Source organism: Apteryx mantelli, chromosome 7, assembly GCF_036417845.1.
Source record: "Apteryx mantelli isolate bAptMan1 chromosome 7, bAptMan1.hap1, whole genome shotgun sequence".
NCBI lineage: Eukaryota > Metazoa > Chordata > Aves > Apterygiformes > Apterygidae > Apteryx > Apteryx mantelli.
Genome location: NC_089984.1, coordinates 31693915 through 31718454, shown reverse-complemented (window position 1 = coordinate 31718454; position 24540 = coordinate 31693915). Strand labels below are relative to the sequence as shown.

The following is a 24540-nucleotide window of genomic DNA, read 5'->3' as shown; positions in this document are numbered from 1 at the left end:
AGTTCTTTGTTTAGGTGGGAAAAAAACACCATTTCTGAAAACGTATACATGGGCTGTAAAGAAGATGGTTTTAAACTGCATTCAGAATGGCATTTTATTCTGAGATGTAATTCTTTTCATATAAAAAAATTCACATAGCTCGAAAGAAATAAATAGTATTTGGGCTCAAGTAGCACGTGTCATTTTAACAAAATTAAAGCCACAAGTTTTGCTCCAGGTGAATTGTTTAACACTCTCTACCCCCCCACACCCCCACCCTCAGATTCATCTGCAGTATTCCACTCATTAGCGTTTTCCTGGGGAAGGGAGATTACTCGAGATAGTTCCTCTCAAATTATGTGACTCACTAGCACACTGCAGACGCTGGGCTGAGATGCACCTGACACTATCCAGCTCACACAAGAGAAAACACATGAAGAATTTGCCCCGGCTGAGCGCACATCCTCCTCAGCAGCAATCCCACAGACCAGAAAGCGAAGCTGTTCCCACTCAGTCTCAGCCCTGAAAGAGGGCAGATGTCCACCCTTTTCATAAAGGACTTGTCTCACCAGCTGAAGAGCAGCAAACTTCACACATCCTTAGCATCTGCAACTCTCTTCTCAGAGTGGTGCAGTACAACTCATTATTATTACTTTTTTTTTTTTTTTTTTAACAAATTCAGAGCAACCTCGCAAACTGCCCACATTTTTGCAGCTCACTCACCCTACTGAGGATACTGTGTCCCCCTCAGCCTGAGATCATGGCTTCTATAAGGGATCAACTACGCAAAGAACTGATCATTGCAAAGCTTTTACTGTCCACTGAAGAGTGCTTTCCGAAGAGAGGAATCTGGCTGGGATCACACCAGATTTTAGAAGCTGTCAAGTAACTCCTGTCATCCTCAAGGAAAAGTGAGAGAATGGCAGCATCACACTAGCCTGTTGTGCCTAGCACGTTATCTATAGGCACTCACAAAAACAGGGCAAACAAAGGTTGAGCTATTGAAACCAGATACTTTCTGAGGACTGAGGAAGCCTGTGGCTGGCAACTGAATACCTACAGGATGCCCCAATTAATCCTGCTCTGATCCCACCCTCCTCTGCTGTCAGAAACCACTTCAGCCTCTCGGCACGCACACACGGTAACAAAAAAAAGCTGTGAAGATCCAGAGATTTGCTCCATGCAGCGACATTAGTGCATCAACCCAGCAGGTTCACAGGTCAGTGCTGTGTGTTCAGGGAAGCTAAGCACTTCGCTCTCCTGGGCATGGGTTTCACTCAGACTGAGGCAAAGACGCATATACAGGGAATGCATCACAAGCATGGGTGCCAGAGTGAACTTGGAGGGAAGTCAGGAAAAGGTAATAACAAAAGTGACCCAAGGAGAGAGACTCCAACAGCTGAATGTGCAGAATTTCTCCAGGGAGTGTTAAAAGGAAGCACAGAACTGTCTACCTGTAAGAAATGGTATAGCACCAAGTAAGGATGGAAAGCTTTGAAGGGATTCAAGCTGGATGAATCAGAAAAAGAGGTAGAATTAAGAGGATAGTACTAAGAACAGGCTGGCATAGGTGAGAAGGCAGAGACAAACAGTTCTAATCCTCAGAGACCCTTCCTAGATACAGTTCCTAAAACAGATCAAAACTAGCATTGCAAATACTAATTTTTATAACTTCCTTTCCACTTTATCCCTGGTCTCTATTACTTCTAACGGCAGTGCTGTCTGCAAAGGGGCCAGAGGGCCATATTCTCAGCTCTGCCTCCTAAGGGATCCATAAGCCAGGCAGGATGGCAAAACTGACATTTAACTGCGTGAACTCCAGCTGGCTTCTGCTGGCTGGGCCTTACACAAACATAAAACAGGCCTTTATAGGCTGCTCTGTAGCCAAGAATGGTGACAACACAGCTCTCTCGTGCAATGGATATGCCCTGGATCCCATCCTGAAATGCCCCTGGGAAGTGGCAGTGGATGAAGGGGCACTGCTTAGGACCGGTGCGGGTCCTGCACTGGAAGAAGTCTTCTGGATAATCCTGGTCCCTGTACGCAGCATGAATGCTCTGTCCTGTCTGAGATTAGGACCAGATTCTGGATCAAAAACGCCACAGGCCACGGCCCACCACAGTCAATGGGAGTCTTGCGTTTTCCAAAATAGAACGCACACATTGCCAATGGGACAAGACATCTGGGACTGTGAAATAACTTCCGTGAGTGAAAAGATTATAAAAACAAGGTAAAGAACTTCAGCTTCTTCTGATAGTGTCAAAAATTAAGCTTTGTACCAACAGATACTATCTCCACAAAAACCCTAGCTCTTGTACCATCTTGCATGATTCATTCTTTTAGGCCATCCTCCTTATCTCACACTTGTCACATCCTGTTCTATAACAAATCAAGAGAACTAAAATTTAGAGGTGAAATGGCCCATAAGTCTTGATTCACTGGATTTTTCAAGTGCCAAAGCAAACCTGAACATATATAATGACAGGAATCGCAGTGGCTTTCAACCTTATTCTCTTCCTCTCCCCTGCCAGCTCTTGTCTTCACCAGGGGCTTTGCTAGGCTCAAAGATGCCCTCCAGTACTCATCTTGTTACAGCACTCAAAGTCCTTTGGGGTAGTTCAGTCTGGCCAGTTAGCCAAATTTCTCACTGACCAGATTCCCTAGCAACCCACACATTGACAACAGGCACCTATGGAAGGTAAAAGCAGAGCCTTACACAAGCACCCATCTCTACACACGCAGAGACACGCACGCACACACAGCCAAGCCAGACAGTGTTTCAAATTTGAAAAGCTCCAGGCGAGTATCTTTTCCTGTATCCTGAGCAGTGAGTGGTCTCAAGGAAGACAAGAGATGTCGTCCTCCCAGCACTTCACCGTGACTCGGTTCATCCTGATCCAACCATGCAGAGGAGACTGACAATACCACCCATGCACCCTCGTGAAGGGCGGCATACGGGTGCTTACGGGAGGAACCCAAATGAACAGCACTCTTGTAAATGCCAGCCACCATCAGAAACAATTTAGCTCGACAGCTGTAGCAGAAACTGTCACTGCACTGAGGCATCACTGCCAGAAAAAATCGCCAAATGAGAAACTAGCATGTTTCAGGGATCCCCTAGGGCTACTGGGCATACACCATTTACACTGTCATCTCCGATTCATCCATCATCCAGTCCTCGCAATCACACAGTAGAAACTTGCACTTTTGAAATAAGGGAATCTGCACTTCCAGATCATGCAAGAAAAAGGAAGCTCTTATCTAACGTCTCTTTGCAGCTCTCTAGGTTTTTATATATTTTGCAATGCTTGTATTCAAGCTAGTCTACCCCATTTAACTCAAACTCTAGTTAACTTCAATCCATCTTATGGAACTGGGGGGGGGGGGGAGGAGGGGGGGAACAACAGTAGGCAAACCCAATCCAAGGCAACAGTCATTTTAGTACGTGTCACCAAACTTGATATAACGTAATTGAAAATCCTGAAGTTGGCCAATATTCACAGTGAAAGTATAACATAATTCATAGGATAAGGGAAGGCTGCAGAGAAAGCATACAGCAGGCTTCGTGCTGTCACTAAAGAAAAACACAATCCAGCTGGCTGGGGAACATCAGGCTCAATTTTGCAGCAGCAGAACTTTCAGCTATGTCAAATTTGTGCCTTTGGATATGTGTGCGCAGCTCGTGTGGACTTGCACAGAGATCTAAGGAAATCATCTGGCCTGAAGCAAGTGCTGTGTTAGTAAGAGGACAGAACCAGAGTCCTGATTCGGCAGCAAAACTTTTGATGACACCAGTGTGCTTCTGCAGTATGGCAGGAAAGTCCCTGTGGGTACATTGTTTTCTGCTTAACATGTTATCTGTGCATGCTGCCTGTTATCTCTTGAACACTGTACACAAGTACAAAATGCTACCAAATCCACATTCGGATGGCTTATGATCACTGAGCCTCTGGTAGGGACAAGCAGCCCAAGGTAGGAGGCTGTGGGTACAGTCAGGTTTTCTTCCCTGTGCTCTAAAGGATCCCAAGGATTTTATAGAAAGCTTCAAGCTTGTTTGTTTTTTCCAGTTGTCCTTCTTCTCTCAAAAATATCATCCTCTGTTTTGCTCCCTCAGCTTCTCCTTTTATCATACCCACAACAGTTTGGATGTGCTGAAATACTACTGCATCATGCCCTAACTTTCATTTTATAACCACCCACGGTCCTATAAAAATCAATTGAACACAAATCCAAAGAATTTTATTACACAGCAAGAACATCTTGTAACTGACACAGAACTGGTCCAGGGCTCGTGCTGCAAAACTTCAAGCACACACATGCACACCCCCCGATGACCAGCCCACCAGCCCGTGCCCAGATGGAAAATCAGTTGCAATATAGACCAAAATGCAACAGAAGACATGCAACATTTGCAATGATTAATACAGATCCCTCTTGGAAGGGTAAATGGCCCGTAGCAGAATAGTGCTGAATGCTGGAATCGGGAGATTACACAAGAATTTTAGGCCTTTTGTTTTGTTTTTCTTTAAAAATAAAGTTTCTGGCCTTACTGACTGTGAAGAAACATTTGAAAAAAAATAATTCGCAAGCACTGAAGCACCAGGAGAAATATAAGAGCACACAACATTCAAATGTGCTTCTTGACTTTTTTTTTTCCCTGCTAAACTCATGACTATTGAATCATCCCTACCCATTGGGGAGGGAGGACTGGGCAGGAGCGGGGGGGGGGAGGGTGCAAAGGACTTAAGTCTGTGGCCCCAGCAAGTTGATTCCCCTGAATAGCATTAGTTACATGCAGTTTGTATCAGAAGAAAAGAACCTAGCAGAGGTGAATTTTCATATATCACGGTTGAGCAATGGAAACAAATAGTTCCCTTTGCATAAGCAATGGCTTGCACACAGGCAGATGAGCCCACCAGGAACTCCGCATCTCTCAGCAGGCAGATTTTAGGGCAAAAAAACCCAACCCTGTACACTAAAAGGAGTAAGCAACATCTATCTTGTTTTCTTGAGGGAACAGAATACCATACATGTTTTCAAGGCAAATCCTCCAATGGTGTAAATCAAGATTTCCCTGCTAAATCAATAGAGCCACATTGAATTTCAGCTGCTACACATGTGACTGCACACGTCTGTTGTAAACTAACTCAGGTGGGCCATCAGATCAGCACATGGTCTCCATTTGCCTGCTGAAACCCAGCACTGGAGACAGAGATAGTTTGGAGTGACTCACAAAGGGAGGAAAAATAAAGCCAGAGAGAAAGATTTATTTGCAAAAGAGAAACTAAAACAAAACTAAGGCCACATACCAGCTTCCAGTAGTAGAGAAGTCTATTTCACAGACAGCCACTGAATTATTTGAAATGAAACGTATGAGCTTCTCAGGGTACCCCTGTGCTACAATATAACAAATGGCACAGTCTGCGCTACCATACACTTACAATTACAGCATTTGCTGACATGAAATTCCCACCTGGAGGTTTTACTAAGGCCATAAGGTCTATCAGAGTCTGAAGTCTGGGGAGCCATGAAGTTGCAGGTAGAGATACTCCTATTATCCTTTCTACTGACAATGTGGGCCACCAGAAAGGGAAACAGAATATGATTTAGTCAGTCTGGGTAACTTCATCACTCTGGTTATCTTGTCATCTGGCTAATCTTGCCTAGCTCACTTCACTTTCCTGTGCCTCAGCTTCCCCAGCCTCTCTCACTGCCTTGTCTGCTCCGCCTCTGTACTGGCAAGGACCAACCTGTAATTTCTAGGCCATTTAAATACTCTTCCCATGGCAGTGGTATGTAACACGACCAGGGCAGGACTGTGCTATCACAGGTACCGCTGGGCAAACCAAATGATTCCTCCCGGCCATGGCATGAAGAGAGGCACTGGGAGCTGCATGGTGCAGAAATCACCAGGGCATCCTGGGATTTACAAAACCCAACTACTTCTCACAGAAGAGCAGTGGAGAGGAAATGTCATCCACTGCCTGTGAACCTCTTCTGCAGTTGTTCTTCTTTGGGCTCTCAGATATGTACTTCTCAGCTGCATAAAAAGATACGCTTTCAAATCCTTTGTGACTGAAAATGTAGTTATATTAGCAGCTAGAAAAAAAACAGGGGCACAGACTTTGGTCCTCAGTACTGCCAAGCACGTTCAAGGCTCTGAGTCAGGACGAGGACTGCACACCACCTAAAGGTTCCCACCCCTTGACAGTTCATCTAGCCTTTTTCCCAAGCACTCGCCTTTTTTAGATTATGCAAATACACCAAACGTTCAGCAGCTGCTACACATGAAGCTGAAACACCCCTGCACGAGGGGCTGGACTGAGAGCAAGGCATAGCCTGCTGTTCCCAGGCCAGGTACTCGCACGCCTGACCGAGAGCTCCTGCTCCGGCACACGGAAATGCCCGCCGTCAAGAACACCCCAACCAGTTGTCCCAGCTCTCGGTTGCTGATGACTTTGCAAATCGGCATGTGTGGGTAGGGGTGCAACGGGGACGGAGTGCATCGTCTCCCCTCAGTATCATCCAGCTGGCTGCCTCAAGGACACTAGCCTATCCCCTCCCAGTCATCCATCTGTGAGGACGTTACAGATGAAAGTATTGTTGTATAAAGTGGCCTACTGCCATCCTAATGTGCAATACTTCTGAACAGTGAGGTCTTCCACTGTCAAGGCAATGTGCAAATGTTAATTAATGCCACCATTACCCAGACAGAAAGAACAGTTCCTGTTGGGCCAATTTCCAACAGCGCTCAGCCCTGAATCACTGACAGTAATGGGAGCTGCTGCCTCCTGGATCCCTCTGGATAATGTGACTCTTCCTGGTTAACCAAACATAACAGTTTCCCAACTGCCATCTCCAGAAAGCACTCTTGGTCCAAGGGAATTAAAGGGTGTCTCTCTGTATTCAATTCTACATGCCCAGGGTCATACCTTCAGGTGCTCGCAGACACATCTTCCCCCAACCTATGGCTTTAACATCCTGAAGTGCTAAAAGAAGATGAGAGAACAGCAAAAGCCCAGGGAGTGAAACTACCTAAAATCCCAACACTAAAAGCTCTTATGCCCACACATGACTTGTATGTCTTTGCAGGCTCTTTGCAACACTGAAAGCTTGCCTGTACGAACACTTCCTACTCTAGTTTGCAAGGGCTCACATACTTATTGGCCTTAATCCAGGAAAGCATTTATGCATAACCTTAAAATCAGGCCAAGGCTCAAGGATCTGGCTGCTCTGAGGTCAGGGTTGCCTTTCTTCTACTAAATTCTACATTTTACAGATAAGTGCTATTCAAGGTGAAATTTTGATGACAATTCACTTGAGCTTTTTAAGTATATGTTCATTGTCATATACTCCTTTCTACTACCTCAGCCTTGGTATTTTTGGCAGAATTAATCCTGTTGTTCTATGGCCTGGAAAAATCAATCACAGATTTCTAATCTCAAGCACCATGTTGACTCAATTCAATGACAGGGGCAAGGATACCAGCCTGCAGCTTTCAGTGGTCAACATCAGCAGGTATCTCTGAGTGGAGTCAGCAGCTGAATCGTGCTCTTTCCTCAGTTCAAAGTGATATTATCTGTAATTCTGTTCAACAGGTTTTAGAGGAGACTTAATGTTGCCGTCCGGCCAAACAAAAAATGAGATGGAGCTTTCAAATGCAATGTGGAAGGCAATGCAAAGGGGGGGGGGGGGAGGGGGGGCGGGGGGGAGAAGGAATTAAAAGGCAAAAAGGTCAGGGAAACCCTTCTGGATTCATCTCATTTCACTGAGGCAGCCTGGTAGATAACTCACCCATCTCACAAACAAATCCTGTTAGAGATTATGAACAGAAGGTTCTTGATTACAGAAAAAAGAAGAGAGAAAATAAGCCATCACTAGAGGTGAAAAAAGCAAAGGATTGGGAATTTTATCTTTTCTTGCACACTGTGTTTACTCTCTCCTCCTAGGCAAGGGGTCAATACAGGCCCTAGCCACAACAGTTGAAATTAGAGAACTTTATACTTTTTTTTTTTTTTGGCTTTGATCTTATTGGGATCATATCACATGTGACCCATTTTCCACAAACCCAGACAGCAGGGTGAGTTTCACATCAGGTGTCTACCTGTACTACCTTGGAATATCAGATGTCAACACGGCAAATATTTAAATCTGGGTAATATAAATTACTTCTTTGACAGCCAGTAGAGGCCTAGTCAATACAGTCAATGAAGTCTAAGGTGCAGTATACCTTATCTGAGAACAGCCACTTACATTTGCTCCAAAAAATTAACCAACACTATTCAGTAGATCAGTACCAACTATTACAGGAAGTCTAGACACCTAATTCAGGTGTATATGGCTACATTTTAGATCCCCAAAGTGAGGTGAAATAAATCCTGCCCCTGGTGTTCTTATTCTTGAACCTTTTTCTTTCCTTCATGTTTTTTCCCATCTTCTGTATTTATAACCATTTCTTGCTATGCTCAGTCTCCAAATAGAATCAATATATAGCCATGATTCACTGTGGTCCAGCAATAAACCACTGGATCCTTACTCTCTTATACAATAAACTAGGTTTCTTTAGCAGTAGACCACATCTAAGCATTGAATGTGTCTCAGTTCATTTATCTCTATATTTTCCTTCTCAAAGGAAAATCTGTTCACAAAGTATCTATATCATAAATACAAAGCGATAAGAAAGTCTGTTCTAGCTAAATCAAGTTTCACAAGCAGTTACTTCTGTTTGCCACCACAAATCATCACAAGCCCAAAGTTCACTATTCTGCTAGGACAAAATTCATCGGGGAACTTCTGAAGTAGAGCCAGTGCTGCATAATTTAATTTCTCATCACCCATTAAAACTGCCAGGCTTACCATAATCGGAATGATAAATGCAGAGTCATAAGTCTTCTTTCTGACAGTAATGCCCATCAGTACGTCAAACACAAACAATTGTGACATTTGACTTTATAAAAATTACCTGGTGCACCAACACCACTTAATTAAATCATTTAAAAACTGCTTTTGTTACATTTAATGAATGATATATTATACTGCAATGAAACATGCAGCAACACAAATACTTCACAATGCTAACAATTAAGGCTCACTTCACTCATGGCAATTGACAACACAAGTGCTCCTCACTTCATTCAGTTTGTGCATTCCAAATGAACTGGTTAGCGAAAAGGGTGCTTCTTTGCTAATGAGTTTTGTAATCAAGGCATCTATTTTAATTTCAAATTGGCTAGATTGGGGGAAATTGCTGAAGTAAATGACTGGTTCTAATTAGGATTATAAAAATATTCATCATGCAGCAGAATTAGCGCAAGGTCTTGATTTCCCTACATTTGCATTTAGCTTTAGTTTAAGAGTGGAAAAAAACTGATAAATTGTCTTCCTTTTAATGAATTGAACAAACACTATATCTGTTTTAGTCGTCCTTTCATTTAAAGGCACTGATACATATTCATGATTTGTAAATGAAGTTAAGTGATTTTGATTCTTCAGGTCATTACCATATTGAAGAGGAGACTTCCGTAAGTTGCCTTTAAATATTCTCAATCTCAAGGGTTTGGGTTGACTTCTTTCTTTTTCTTCTTTTTTTTTTTTCCTTCTTTTTTTTACTGCACTAACATTTCAGCTTATCTGTTTGATGGAGCCCTGCCTGCCTGGGAGAGCTGCTGGCAGGTGGCTTGTCCAGCAAAGGACACATGATGGTTTTGTAGAACCTGATGTTCTCAGAAGAGCATTCAAAAGGCAGAGAGATGAAAGGCGTATTTGTGGTTAAGTCATGGGAACAGGGCTCAATCTGGGTTCAGTTTCTGACTTTGTTACAGACCTCAGCGGTAGTCAGGCAATGAAACACTTTAATGACCCATGCCTGAATACACTATGGATACTCTGGGGACAATGCTTTGTCTGTCAGCTTCACATTTAAGTGTAAGCTCTCTGGGGCAGGGATTGCTTCTTGCTATGCATGTGTAATACCTAGAACAACAGGCCAGTCAGTGCGCTAGAGATCCCCAAGTGCAGTTACTGTAACACGGCTTACACTAAACATGAAACACTAAGCGTTCCTTCTAGCAGAGCAACATCGTCACATTATTTCATTCCTCAATCTGATAGGCCTTGTAGGAGTTGTTATTGTAGCAGCTTCCTCTATTTCTTTCCCCTTTGGGGGAGAGAAGAACACAAATACAGTAGGTGTGACTGAGGCTTTACTCTGCAGGGTGCTCAAATGTCAGAGTGATGGTACAATACAAATTTGAAAGCTGAATATTGTATCCATAGGGCTGGAACCACAGCCATCATGCTCTTCGGATGTCAAATGAGCCATGAGGAGAAATGAGCCCCAGTGTGTTCTCTCACGTTATACAATGAAATAGCGATTCTACCACGAGGGGCCACGTGGGAGCACAAAGAGCTTTTTCTCCTTGTTAAATGTAATGTTGACATCTTGCTTAGAAAAGCTGAGTTTTACTCAAGAGGTGGGGTCCCGAGCCATGCTGATGGAAGGAGGACTTGCTTATACCTATCCACCCCAACACTGTCAAAAAAATCCCAACCTTGGTGCCTAACACTGTCCTGGGAGCCTGGGCTCAAACTCCAGAAGATAATTTCACCTGGCAGCTGGGAGACACTGCCACACTGCCTCTGGGGCTCTGGCTCTGCGTGTCTGGGCTATTAAAACTCTCCCAGGTAGTCACAGTGTTATCTGCGATCCTTTTTGATAAATTCAGCAGTGTCTAATCAAGATAGTCAGGGCTCTGACATAAAACACATTCAATTTTCAGATCATAACTTGCCACGTCTCCAACATTGAAGGAATCTCCCCAGCCAGACCTGATACTGTCTGCCAGGTGCAACTCAGTGATACAGCAGGGTCTTATCCGGCACATTTTATTTATCACCTCATTCAAGATGATATTAAGATACCCACTTTTTTCTGTTCACTTCCTGCTGAAGATTAAGCCCTATGGAGGGAAAAGGCACTGATTACCAAACTTCTTGTTTATCCAGTTCTCTCACATTCATCATGGTGTAGCTGGGGAGTTTCAGATGGTCTGTTATTAATTATTCAGTCTCCCATCTACTCCCAGCAGGTTCCCAATCACATTTTGGCCTGCAAGGAACAGTGGGACTGTATCTCTTTGCATAGTTTTCTCCTTTTAACAACAGCGATTTGAAATATTTTAAATCTCTCTTTCCCTAATTCCCTAATATTTTCTTTTTTAATTATCTTTTAAACAAATATTCAAGCAAGAGAGCTGTGCATGCTGCTCTGAGAAGTTTCAAAGTCACTGAGATAAATTCCATGGAGCTGAAAACTCTCTTCCATTTCTATCTCCAGACTGATCCATTCCCCATAAGGGTATCACGGGGGTGGAAAGCTGAGCTTATCGAGAATTAATTGGTTCCTTGGATAGATGAAACAAATTATAAGGCACTTTAAATATCAGTACCAGAAATACAAGTCTGCTTTTCAACAGAAGGCAAATCAAAGAGCTGAACATGGGTGTGCCAAGCTATCAGAAGCTGGACAGATGAGTGACTGGATTCCAGGCCAAATGGGGCCAATTCAAGATCTTCATTCTCAGCCACTATGAACTGTAGCTATGAAAATTACAATTCACGTATACACAGGTAGTCTCTGAGCTTCCACAGTACGCTGTAAAGCAGTTCCAATGCCTTCCAACAGAGAGAATCACACCTTTTTCACGTATCCTTCTTTCCATCACACTGTGATATGAGGGTCATTTAAAATGGCCTCCCATATATTTTTCTGTGAAAATCTGTGAAAATGGCTCAGGGTCATTTTTTGGAAGATGAAGCCCCGTTTTCCCTTTCTGTTGGCTCATACATCCAAGTGCCAACACAGGCACTAGCGAGACCCAGTCTGACTCACAACAAAAACAGCCATAATATTTACATAGCATCCACCTTCTGTCAAAGCCCACAGGGCGCCATTTACAGAATCAACACATCCGCACATCTGACTACACTATCTTATCAATAAAGAAGACACACACAAAGCTATTAGGAAGAGATCCAAGATTTTCCAACTCATAAGATGCAATTAATCTCCCATGGCCTGGTAATTGCACAATGCTACAATGCTGCTCAGAGGGGTGTAGTACACCCACCCATGCTTTCTTAAAGCCCTGAAGAACTTCCTCATGTTTCTACTTCCTATGTGGTGAGAAGACATCAGGGCTACAGGCTTGGTACATGCTCCTGCCCACACAAACAGATTTCTTGACTCAGCCATACTCCATGTATTTGATAACACAAGAGAGTTAGCAAGGCACAAGGTCACAATTAGCTAGGAGAATTAAGAACAGGAACAGATATGTTGTGTTGCCTGCTACTGAGGAAGTATCCTCAATTACTCTTTGGATACTTCAAAGGGTAAACAAGTGGTGGTGGCTGTGACTTGTCCTTGAGTGAATAAAGTGACCAGAAGCCCCAGGAAAAAAAAAAAAAAATTTAGACAGCCTGCTGAGGTCCATCTCCTTCACTGAATCTTCTCCCCTGCTCCTCAGAATAGTCCCAAGCAGGAAAAAGAGACTATACAAATTTGGCAGCAGCAATAAAAGATTTGGGGGCTCAACTAATGACATATTTGATTCTTTCAGTTGATAGAGGAAATAATGTTGTCAGAAAGCCTTTGGCTTTCTCAAGCATGAAATCATATCCCAAGGAGAAGTACTGTTAAGAAAAGATGGGCTCCACCTCTTAAAAAAGGGAAGGTCATTTCTGGACAGAAGATTGCTGCAAGGTTTAGACTTTAAACTAAGATCACATGAGACTGGTAACATAAGTCCACAGGTAAGTATAAAAACCTAAGTAAGTCAATCTGCACAGCATCTTCCATGCCTGAATGTCAAGGCTGGGATTAAGAGGGAGCAACAGGAGAAGCTGGAAACATCAATTTATGACCAAAATTACACATAATATTGGCATAATAGAGACTGGCTGGGAAAATTAATGACTGGAGTATTACCACAGAAAGGCATCACTTGCTCGGAAAAGGAAGGACAAGCCTTATATATCAAGGATCTGTACACTTGTTCCGAATGCTCATGACATTCTCCTGAACAAGCTAAAGGACTATAGGAAATTACTATTTGCTGAGTACAAAACTAACTGTGATGCCATATTCTGAAAAGTTATCGCTTATCCACTGTCAGACTGGGGAAATACATTGATTCTGGTTCCACAAGGGTCTCATAGGACTCTATATTATTCCATCTGTTCATTAGTGTCTTAGAATAGAGAATACACCTCCTAAATTTGCAGGAAACACCAAACTGGAAGGGACAACAAGTCCATTAGAGGACATAATTCAGAACTCAAGATAATTTTGATAAACTGGAGAAAAAGCATTTGTTCTCAAACGTGTAGAAGTTAGCTAAAAAGAGGGACAGAATGGTTTGAATAGGAGAGTGATTAAAAAAAAAGGTTTATGTTACAGCAATGAAGCTGTAGGTCAGAGGACCTCAGCAGAAAACTTTCCAATGCAAAGGTCAAAAATGTTGAGTGTTTTCATTTCACAAAAAAACTTTTTAATATTGTTTTCTATTTTTATACACAAAACAATTTTCAGATCTTCTGATCTATGCAGTGACTCAATCAATCAATTATTTGTAGGGCACTAGATGTTGATATTTCATTATATTGTATGGAACAACATACTGGGTGAAATGCATTTTTGGATTCATCACTAATTAATTTCCAGGTTGATCACAGCTTGCATACAACACCTTATTACTATTTTTAACTGAAAGAAAATTCATAAAATTAATATTAATCTGAAAGCTTTTTTTTTTTAATCTAAGAAATGGAATGAGATTTGCAAACTCGTTTACACGTTCACAATTCTGGGAGGATGGATTAGATCTTCCCTTAATTGTTTCTGCCACTGGGAGTAAAATTGTATTTATTTACTTTGCTTTCAGATTTATTTGCATTTTTAAATCTGTCTCCAAAGTAATCACTACAGATAGACATTAAAGGTCAAATGAACTTCTAACACTTAGAGAGATGGTGGTGGATTATGGTCACCCACCATGAGAGCAGTTGCACTGCTGAGCATAGAGTAAGCCACTGACTTTCATCAGCACCTCCTTTGTCGTGCTATCTATGGATGAGTATTAGCTGCAGGTTCCAAGATAATGACAAGCTTTCTATTTTATTGCCCTCACGCATTTAAATCAAAAAGTACCTGACAGTTCTCAGCACTGGGCTGCCTTTGGCAGGTCTGCAGTGAGTTTCAGAACAGCTGTATCCCCAACACCTGGCTACACAAAGTGAGAAAGCAAGTGCTTTTTGGTCCAGCACTACATAGTCTGGGCCAGGCCGTTTCATGCTTCGCCACATGAAAAAGGACATAAAGGCAAGGGACAGAGGAGGACCTGCAGAACTAGGTTGTGATGGGAGAAGCAACCTCTGACAGGGGCATGGCATCTCTTTAGGTAGACTTCTCAAACTGCAGAGCATCACCATAGCCTCTCTGGCCACTTACTTTAGGAGCTCCTGACACCACTGGTCAGCAGAAGAGATTGTTGCCTGTGGCACATGGGGGCACAGCTGGGAGAGAGGCCACAACATGGCAGTGTGAAGGTGCAAGATCCAGATGTGGCTTGATTTGGGATTCTTAACTCAAAAGACACTTTTGGACATCAACCTAACTCCCATCTAACAGATGTTCATGGCTGACCTCCGGTTCCCATTCAGCTTTGACAGGTCCACTGCTTCCAGACGGGCCGGAATGTATCACACTGTCCTTTCAGATCACTTCAGTCTGGGGACTTCACATAGCCACTGCCACAATCACTGCCACAATCTATAGCGCTGCCTTTGTGCTCCAACAGCGCTGCCCACATCTCTGCAACAACTGCAATCGCAGCGAAGCTGTGTGATCCTGAGACAGGGGGACACAATTCTTTTATGGCTATTTCTAAGCCAGGAAGTGGCTGATAAACTGTAACCACGTTACTTTAAGCAAACAGGAGAAAGCACTGCCTCCATAGTTCCACTGGAGGATCAGCATTTAACTAGCACTTGAGGCTGTCTTTCTGAACACTGCTACTTAGATCCCAGAAGAAAAGCATCATGAGTGTGCCTTGCATGCAAAAGCAGACATAAAGGCAAGGCCTGATTTCCAGTTGATCCACTTTTATTCGATCAACAAGCTGCAGACCACCTTTGCCTGATCTCTGCTCTTGCATTGTGGACAAATTTGTTCAGTTTCTGGGATAAAACGCAAGCAGCCTCAGGGCATTTCTAACTCGCACTTCACTTTTCTTGGCTCTTTTCTGGGTAGAAAAGAACAGCTGTGGTAGGCTCCACTCTCCACATGTGCATTATATTGAAGGAGCAGGAACAAAAATACTCCTAAGCCATTATAGCAGCTCTGGACGAGGAGAGCATAACCACCACCTCACAGGCAAGCGTATGTGCACAGTTTATATTCTGATTTCTCTTTCCCTTGCTAACATGTCATAAAAAGACCACAAAGTGCTGGAAGTAGAATCACACTGTTTGAACCCTAGAGCAGATGCTTCAAACTCACTACAGGTGGATCTCTTTGCAAACATACTCAGCACGTCATACCTGGCTTCTCACATCAATGTGCCTCATCAGCTGTCTCTTTCTTTCAGGCTGTCTCTGTACAAACACCAGTGCCATTTAAAATCTTTACCTCCAGTTTAAAAGTGGCAGCAAACCATTCAGTGACATCAAACAAATAGATTGGTCTTTCTAGCCTACTTCAAAATCCCTGTTACACTGAACATCTGAGTGCACAAAACTATTTGACATTTGACTAACTCCTTCATACAATAAGTACGTGATACTATGGAAGGAGTCTATTTACAATAGCTTTGTGCTTGCAAATGTCACTCAGGCATCATCAGTAGCATTACAGCAAAACACCTGGTGCCTGCCATAGCACTCTGTTAACAAGGGGCTGGAAAGGTTATGTTGGGAAGTGTAGCAGGAGTAGATTATGTAATTTATTCAACTGTATCCTCAATAACCTAGGTAGAGACTTGCACTAACCTTTCAAAGGCAACGTTGTCAAATACAAGAGGTCCAAAATTTGGGAAGTATTGTCATATATCAGGGAAGCGAGCCTGACTAGTTTAACAAACTCCCAAAATGACAGTAGGAATTGAAAATCTCACCCAAAATGCACGCGCACACACACACACGCTTGACAGTTTAATGAGAAAAACTTAAAGTGGCTCTTCAGTACATTTTTACTTTCCACAGCCTGTGGCTGACAGAAATAGAAGAGAAGAAAGAGAAAAGCTTGACAAGCTTCAGGTCTTCTAGAATTTGTGGCCTGATCACCTGGTTTGTGCCTTTGCTTTTCACTGTAGTGGGGACTGTTGTTTCAAACCGGAGTGCACCCTTTAGAGCCACAACACTTTACAGGTCACATTGTACCTGCATTGCTCAGCACCTTTCAAGACAGACGAGTGCTATATAAAAGCAGACTTGCTAAGGATAGAGTAACAGACTGAAGAGGTGTCTCACTAACACAAGGCACTGCAAAGTGACTTTAAAAGTAGCACAGAGTTCCTCATTTGTTGCTACTCACTATTTTTTCAGATTAATCGAGTTCAGTTCCAAGCAGAAAGAGCATCCCTTCGCTCACAACAGCCAGCTGTTACAGACCCACTAAGCCTCAAAGCGCTGGATTCTCAAAGACAGCTCAGCAATCTCTGAGACCTATAAATTAATAGATTTTTAGAACAGCTCCACTTGTCATGTCAAATCTCAGGTTCTTTTCATCTTTTCTTCTATCACCATTACTAAAGTTTCCATATCCATAGTGATCTCTCTGCAACACCACTCCCTTCAGCAAGTTTGCCTTGGTGTCACTGGGTGGGCTTTGCAAACGTGACTGCAAGGAGAGAGTAGCAAAGTACACCATAATTTCTTCACCATCTCTGGAGATGGGAGTTTCTAGACACTGTCCCTTTCAATGCCTTGCACAATAATCACTGAAACTGAAATCAATTGCTCACCTTTTGATCCAGACTGTAGGCCAGGATCCACTCCTCCTGCTTGGGGTGAAAGAGCAAGCTCTGGATGTAGAAGTTCAGCCGGTACTTCTGGTAGGTGGCCCCTTCGTCAGAGCTGATCAGTATGCTGCTCTCAATCTCTGGGTCACTAAGAAGCATGATCTAAGTAGGAAAACGGAGAGAAGAGTGTTATTGGAAAAGTGAAACTGAACACCATTTAAGAGTGAGGTTATATAGCACTGATTCCTATTAGATGTATTCAGAATATTGCTAACAGTGTAAACAGCCCATAGGATTTCCGAAATAGTCTGTTCTTTTTAGTTTGGTTTCCAGTTTTTGGTGATTCACTCATTGATCAGTTCCGTGATTCTTTCTATTCATTTTACTTTTGTCCAAAGAAATTCAGAAAGCTCGACAAGAATGAAAAATTCTGTGTTGATATTAAAGCTGATTTTGGTTGGGTATAGCAACTTCACCCAGCCACATCAGGCTTTCCTCGTGCATTTTCAGTCTAGCACCTCTCTTTCTGAATGCAGAATTCTCTCTTTCTCTCCCTCTCCCTGCCTCTCGCCCTGCCTTCCTTCCCCCTGCCCCTCCAAACAGAGAATGCTGGATCTGCTGCTGGGATCTGAAAATAGTGTGTGCGTGTGTGTGTGTATATGTCTGTGTCTGCGTAAACATGGATACATGATCTCACACATCACACTTCCAATCTATACAGTAGATGTTCATTTGATACTCAACAAAAACACAATTTTCCCCAAGTGCAGGAAAGTATATGACCTCAATTTGCACAGGTAGGAAAACACTTCTGTGCCTCTGATTTTAATTAGAAAATTATAGCCAATATTATAAAATGGGCTGATTCCATATTATCAGATGCCGTGCTCTAGGTAAACGTTATCAAGAAAAACATTGGGGAAACATTAACACCATCTTATTAACATCTGGAGAAAACGACATCACATTAAAGCAAATGCCAGTACCATAAAATAAAGGCAAACAGTGGGAAATAAATTAGAGCTGTGCTTAACACAGCAGGTTATTGATACAGTAGCTGAAACAAACACAGAAACTGGTTTTCAACAGGAAACAGAACCAGAACCTGCCTTTTAGCTACCTGCAAAACTGAGATTCAACGCAGTTTTGTTACATAGCCACATCCAAGTAAACTTTTTCTTATATGACTTCGTAGAGCTCCAACATCAAGACTATGATGGGGAGACACTAACTTTGACAGCAACTATTTAATTACAGCAAATCAGTTAAGAGGACTGGTGAGACCTTTGGTGTGCTACACCCTGCTCAATCAAAAACTTCAGCACTTGTTCAATCTTAATTTCCTCATTAACGCTAATAAGTCACAAAGCGAAACTTAATACAACGCAAACGTGAAACTACCTTTCCGTTTCGTGTAGGGACTTGAGACACAAAACAGGAGACGCATATAAGTTTGAACACTTGTTCCCACATAATGAACTATATTTATTGTGAGAGGAAAGGAAATTTGTTTCAGAGGCTTCAAAGCAATTTTTTGTTTCTGATCCCTTCCATTAAGAAATTCAAAGGGCCTTTAAAAATAAAACTGAATGTTGTGCCAGGGTGAAGCCATCTCTATGAGTTTAGCTTATTGAGCTCAGAGCTCCTTCAGCATCTCACAAATACCACTTACTAGCCTCAAAAAGCAGCCCCCACTGCTCACACAGAAAGCTAACCTACAAGCCTTGAGAGAGTGCACCGCACTGTGCTCTGCTGCACAGCATGGGAAATGGGAAACACTCCCACAGGAGAGCAGTTCCTTGGGAATAAGTCTTGAGACTAGGCCCTCATGGTCTCCACCAAGAAAGAGGCTTTGATAAGTTTCTTCTTTCTAATCAGATCAAAATACATACTTCATTTTGATCCAAACAAGAATGGTTTCCCTATTGTTTTAACTCACTTTTTCTATTACTGGTGGCTTAAGACTTCAAAGGCATTTTGGCCTCTAAGTATATCCCTGTTCATCCACAGCATATTGCCTGTGTCAGAGAGAGAATCATAATATACTTTCCCAGTAAAAATTGCTTGCATCTGCAGAATGGAAAAAGGATGCAAGATTGCCAATATAACAAGATATTCCAGAGGGACCTTATTTTTAAGAGAAAGGTTACTAGGAGAATAAAGAGATTTTCCACCTGATGTCACAAAAGGTTACAAAGTTAATAACACCATGTATTATAAGGTCACTGTTAGAGTTCTGCCCTCAGGTAAGGAGCTTGCAACAGTTAACTGCTGCATAGACCTGATGCAGTACACACGCAACAAAATCCACTCTACCCTTTCACACATGGTCAGTGACATATCAGTGGGTTGCTCAAGAAATAGGTCAGATGAGATGGGAAAGGTGTTGCTTCCACCAGATGGTTCACAAATCCAGGCAATTTGTTCCCTGGGGACATAGCAGGGGCTGCAAGATCAAACAATAAAACCATCAAGCTAGGAAGATTAACAGTCAGCCTTGGTGGAAGGAGAAAGAGAAAGCTAGAAGAGATGGACAACAGTCGCATCTTCTGTAGGCACCCTCACATTAGTCATCCCCACTCCCTTCACCCAGTGTTGTTAGCAACCCTGAAAAAGACTCCTGCAACCTTCCCTTCAAATGGAGAGAAGAACCTACCCAAGTGCCAGTTTTTGCCATTAGCTCATCTCTGCTACCATGCAGCCTTCCAGGCAAGGCCACGTGGAAGAAACAGGAGGCGCAATCAGGGTAACAAACAAAAGGCCACTGGTTTTGCAGCTAGGACTGGTCCGTAGTTTTGTTACGTTTGAAGGGACACAGAGATGTGGCAAGCAGGGAGATAAGAGTGGGAGGCTGTTGGCTTTATTTTATTATTGTTTGTCTTCTTTCTACTGGAAGGAGGGACAACTCTTGGTAGGTGAAATAGTAGTGCATTTGTCAAAGGCCTAAAACTGCCACTTCTTATTATGGGGCCAGGGTGAAGGATCCACCCTAGTAGTGATTTAGATTAATCGCTTTTCATTAAGAGCCAATAAACAAACTCCAGTCAGAATGAGCATTTTTGCCAGTACCCTGTGTTGCCATTTATAATTGCCATAAGGAACAGCAGAGGAGCACCAGAGAGTTGTCAAATGTAATTTATAGGTTTTTAAGATCTAATCATTTTCTATAATATTAAATTAAATGGCAGCCTTTATTAAAGAGGAAATTACATTTCACCTTGCTACATTCTAGAATATACAATATTATTTTCAGTTGTTGCTTTCTCTAGTGTAAGTGGAGAGGGGAAAGGGAAACAGGATTGATTACTGCTAAGGGGAAGTCCTTGAAAACGTACTTGAGATGAGATGGTTTATACTACCTCCATTTTCCTCTAGAGCCTACACAGTCCGGCCTCCAAAGTGCAGTTGGCAATAAATGGCAAGGACCAGACAAAACACAGCAGGCTGAAAATCAGAAATCTGACGGAGCTGTAGGTAACTCCATGGGAAGCAAATGCCAAGAGAGCTTGCTGGTATGCGATGTATCTCCTTTTGTGAATGGAACAGTTCCTGGGACTAGGAAGATACTCAGCAGCCTGGCTGAGGATGGCCATTTGTAAGTCTAGAGAGCTATTGAATAGCAGTGAAGTAGGAGCTTTAGGGGCAACGATGACACATGCAGAGCTGCTCTGAATGAGCTCCAGTTCAGCCCAACTGCAGAAAAGGACGATTCTTTTGAGAGGCCACCAAGTTCCTTGTAAGAACAACGTTAATCACAACATACAGACTGAGATCTTCAGGAAGTCATCAGGAAACACCCCCCACCTCTGAATACTTCAAGGGGAATTACCCCAGGAAACAAGCAGCACAGGCTGCAAGCAGCAAGAATAGGGAGGGGAGATGTCTTACCTACCCCTGCCACAAGGCACTTGGTACATAAATGACAGAAGTAGCTAAGAGCCACTTGTATTTGGCAAAGAGGGGAATGTGCAGGACCCTTAAAGGAGCTGGTAATAAATACAAAAGCGGGGAGGAAGGAAGGTCACACCACATCACAGCACAGATCCACTGAACTGTCATGCCCTCTGATGGGGCTGATATAATAAAAACTAAAGCAGGATTTGTACCCGAGAACATGAGCTCCTGCTACCCAAATTAAAATCCCAACTGTGTCCTTTTGACTAATGCAAACACCTTCCCCAGCATTGGTTTCACAGAGGTTATGTCCAGGTGGATGAATAAAAATGATTACACACTCCTCTTCCTCTGCTCCAAGCTAGCAAAATGCAATACTGTGATCCAGAAGCTTAATACTGAACCACACGAGAAATGAGCTAGCACATGTCTCATGGGCACAGCACTACATGATGCTCCAGCCCTCACCGGCTTGGAGTTTCAGGCAGATAGAGCTCCTATCTGCCTGGACTTGTCTGCCTAGGTTATGTCCTAGGCCCCCATACCTTACACTCAGTTCTCCTCCCAGCACCTGCCATGGCTGTGCCCTCTCCCTGCCAGGCCTGCTTGGCACATTATCTCTATCTGAGGGCAGTGGCACAGCACCTCCAACCCTTCAGCCCATTACCTGCATCCCTAGCATCAGATTCCACAGCTTTATCTTGCTCCCTGGTTCTGTCTTCTCCCAGCACAAGAGATCTGTTTTACATGCAGCTGAATCTTTTAATAAAATGCCTCTGGACAAAAACTGAAACAGCCTGCTATATAAAAAGCATTTTTATTAACATTAGCTTTCATTGAATCCCTTTATTTTACTTTTTCCAACCAACATAAATTTTGATTGTAAATTACCAGAGCGCATCTCTTTAAATCAGCACTGAGAAGTTTTATAGGTACAATATCTGCAGCAATAGTACCACTGAGCTACATTAGCAGGAAGCATCACAGTAAATGAATAAAGAAGACAGGTCCAAAATAAATGCCTTTTGTTCCCAGAAATAAGTAGATAGCATTAAACCATTATGTACTGCCTTCTGATTTTCCTCTTCACTTTTAATGCACTTTTCATAAATGGTCTTTCTCAGACTTCCCAGTCACATTTTCATTTGCCAATATAAAGTGCTATTTTAAAAAGAAATAAACAGAACATTAGGAAAAAAAAAAAGCCACTCTAGAAACCACCCAGGCCTCCATACAAAGATCCAAGATACAAAGGATCCCGGTTCCTTAGTACTGTATGAGTAATTTGCTCTGTAGTACTGCGTTGTCCTGTTCTGCAATTGAAAAAGTAGTTCTGCAACAAGCTGCTGCAAAGACAGAAGCTTAAGGTTTCCTGTTAACACCTACACAGTGATTTCCATACTGAATGCGCTCAGCTTACAAGTGAAAAGAAGGCTTTTCTTTACACTAAACCTTCATCTCAAAAGCACATGGGGTCCTTTCTAAGGTCAGTCAGGATTTTTAACACAGGATATTCCTACTGTGGACATGACTATATCTAAATTGACAATAGGAAAATATGAATCTGATGAAAAAAGCTTCTTTTTCCTTTCCCATTTTGCCTTAAAACACTTACAGGATTGTAGGATCCCACAGAACCTCTGGAGTTAAGTCCGCTTCCCCACATAGTTTCATATTAGCTTTGAGTTTAAAGAGACAAAGAGTTTCAACACTTTATGCTGAAATGTCAATGCAAAGTGAGGATTTTTGCTTTGTTTGGACTTATGATGTCCTTTTATCTTTTTGAAACTGAAAAACCAAAGTGAAATGACATTTAAAGGCTTAGAGATACAAAAATCATTTTTTTCCTTCAAAACATCAGTTCAACACAAATATGTTCAAACATCAATAGTTTGGAAACTTCTTATGGAAAAACTACCTTTCTCCTACTGAATCATTTCAGATGAAAGTTTGGCCATTTGAAATTTCTCACTGGCAAGTTTCTGGTTATTCATTCTCTTCCCATTCTTCCTCTCCTACATCATTACCACAATATACGTGGTCTGCAGGTTAAACGATGCCCTCAGAGATATATACACAACATCAACCTCTTTAGAATACAGCTACAGCACCCCTGAAGCCTTTCTGTGCCAATCCCATGGAGGACAGATGCAACTCATTGCAGACAAAACCTCATCCTTCTTTCCTCTTTCCCCAACATGAGTTAGTCCAATTAAAAAATTTCAATTCACTAAACCAGCCCAAAATCCTCCAAGATAAAAATGTACTGGTGTCACAAATAACTCTCTACTTATCCAGCAAAAGAAACACCCATATAAATCAGCTTTAAGCTAAAGAATAGCTTTGCAGGATTCTGCACTGGTTTAAAAAGAACACCTTAACTTTACACAAGCTTTTACAGAAGATGCACAGAAAGTGCTAGATACCCGCTCACTGCTCTGGACATATACTGACTTCTGCAAGAATCAAGAGATCAGAAGCCAAACTGTGCTTTCCAGTCACCAAGATCAGTCACCACTTTCCAGTCACCAGCATCAGTCAGACAGGGAAAAATCTCTGTGGAGTAAGAAGATGCAACTATCACAAAGTACCTTTGAGACTGGACCTGGAAGACATCAGTGAAAAAAATCTGCTCTAGGGAGAAGTCCTATTTATTCACACACAAGCTCAGCAATGAAGAAATCTTCTCTCAAGCTCTGGCATAATGTGCCAACACTGGCTGGAGGACAGCACGTGCATGGATGAGAAGGTTATCAGCTCTCATACCCACGCCATTCCTTAGTGATCAACAGCCATGGCGAGAGGGGCATCTGCTCTCTGGGAGCCAAATAAATAAAACAGCCATGTGGAGGGCAACAGCTTCCATGTAATTATTAACTTTGAGTCCCAGGAGAAGAAGAGTCATTGCAATCCCTTGTCTTACGGGATAGACCAGATTTGGGTCTCCGCCTTGGTTTGCAAGGCTCAAAAGCTTCCTTAATGTTAAGGACAACCTGTGGGCATCAGTCAAGCAGTGAGGACACACTGAGCTTTCCTGACGGCTAAATTTTCTGGACCTGCCCCATTTCAACTTCTTATAACTTCACTTCTTATTGCTTGAAAATTAACATTAATAACAGATTTAATTAATGAATATATCATCAGATTACCATCTCTCAGAACCATAACACTGTATTCTTACAGGATGAAGTGCACTGCACTCACTTTATAAGGGTTTATGAAGCATGTGTTATAAAAGTACCTCAACCATAAGGCTTTTTATACCTTGGCGCTCATTTCAATACAATCCCATAAAATCCAAGCAATCTTTAAGTGTTAAAGGTGACTTTCACTACTGTATTTATTATCGGATAATGAAAAATGAGTCAGACACCCATAGAAACTGAGCAACGAAATAGAGTTTCTTGAAACTTTTGCAACAGGTCTGCATTATATGTACTGTGAAGAAAGAGCCAAATAGCCCTCTCAAGAGCTTTCAGGCACTTCATGCTAACCTCTCTCCAGATCTTCCTTTTCACTGGGACTTCTCTGTAATTACAAACCAACCTCTAGCCTGCAGAATCCCATTGCTCATCACTGAGCCATCTATATGTTAACAGCAGTTTCTGTGAGTATCTGTCTCCTGGGGTGGATCTCCTCTTCCTCTGGC

The 24540-nt window shown here is 42.4% G+C and overlaps 1 protein-coding gene across 1 annotated transcript in view; it reads right to left on the bottom strand.

Moving 5' to 3' along the window:
• The window catches only part of SORCS3 (sortilin related VPS10 domain containing receptor 3), a 315056-nt gene that overhangs the window by 126105 nt on the left and 164411 nt on the right, over positions 1–24540 (bottom strand). The window contains exon 4 of the mRNA XM_067300219.1: positions 17001–17159. Coding sequence (XP_067156320.1) covers positions 17001–17159 — 159 coding nt within the window. The remainder of the gene's footprint in view (positions 1–17000; positions 17160–24540) is intronic.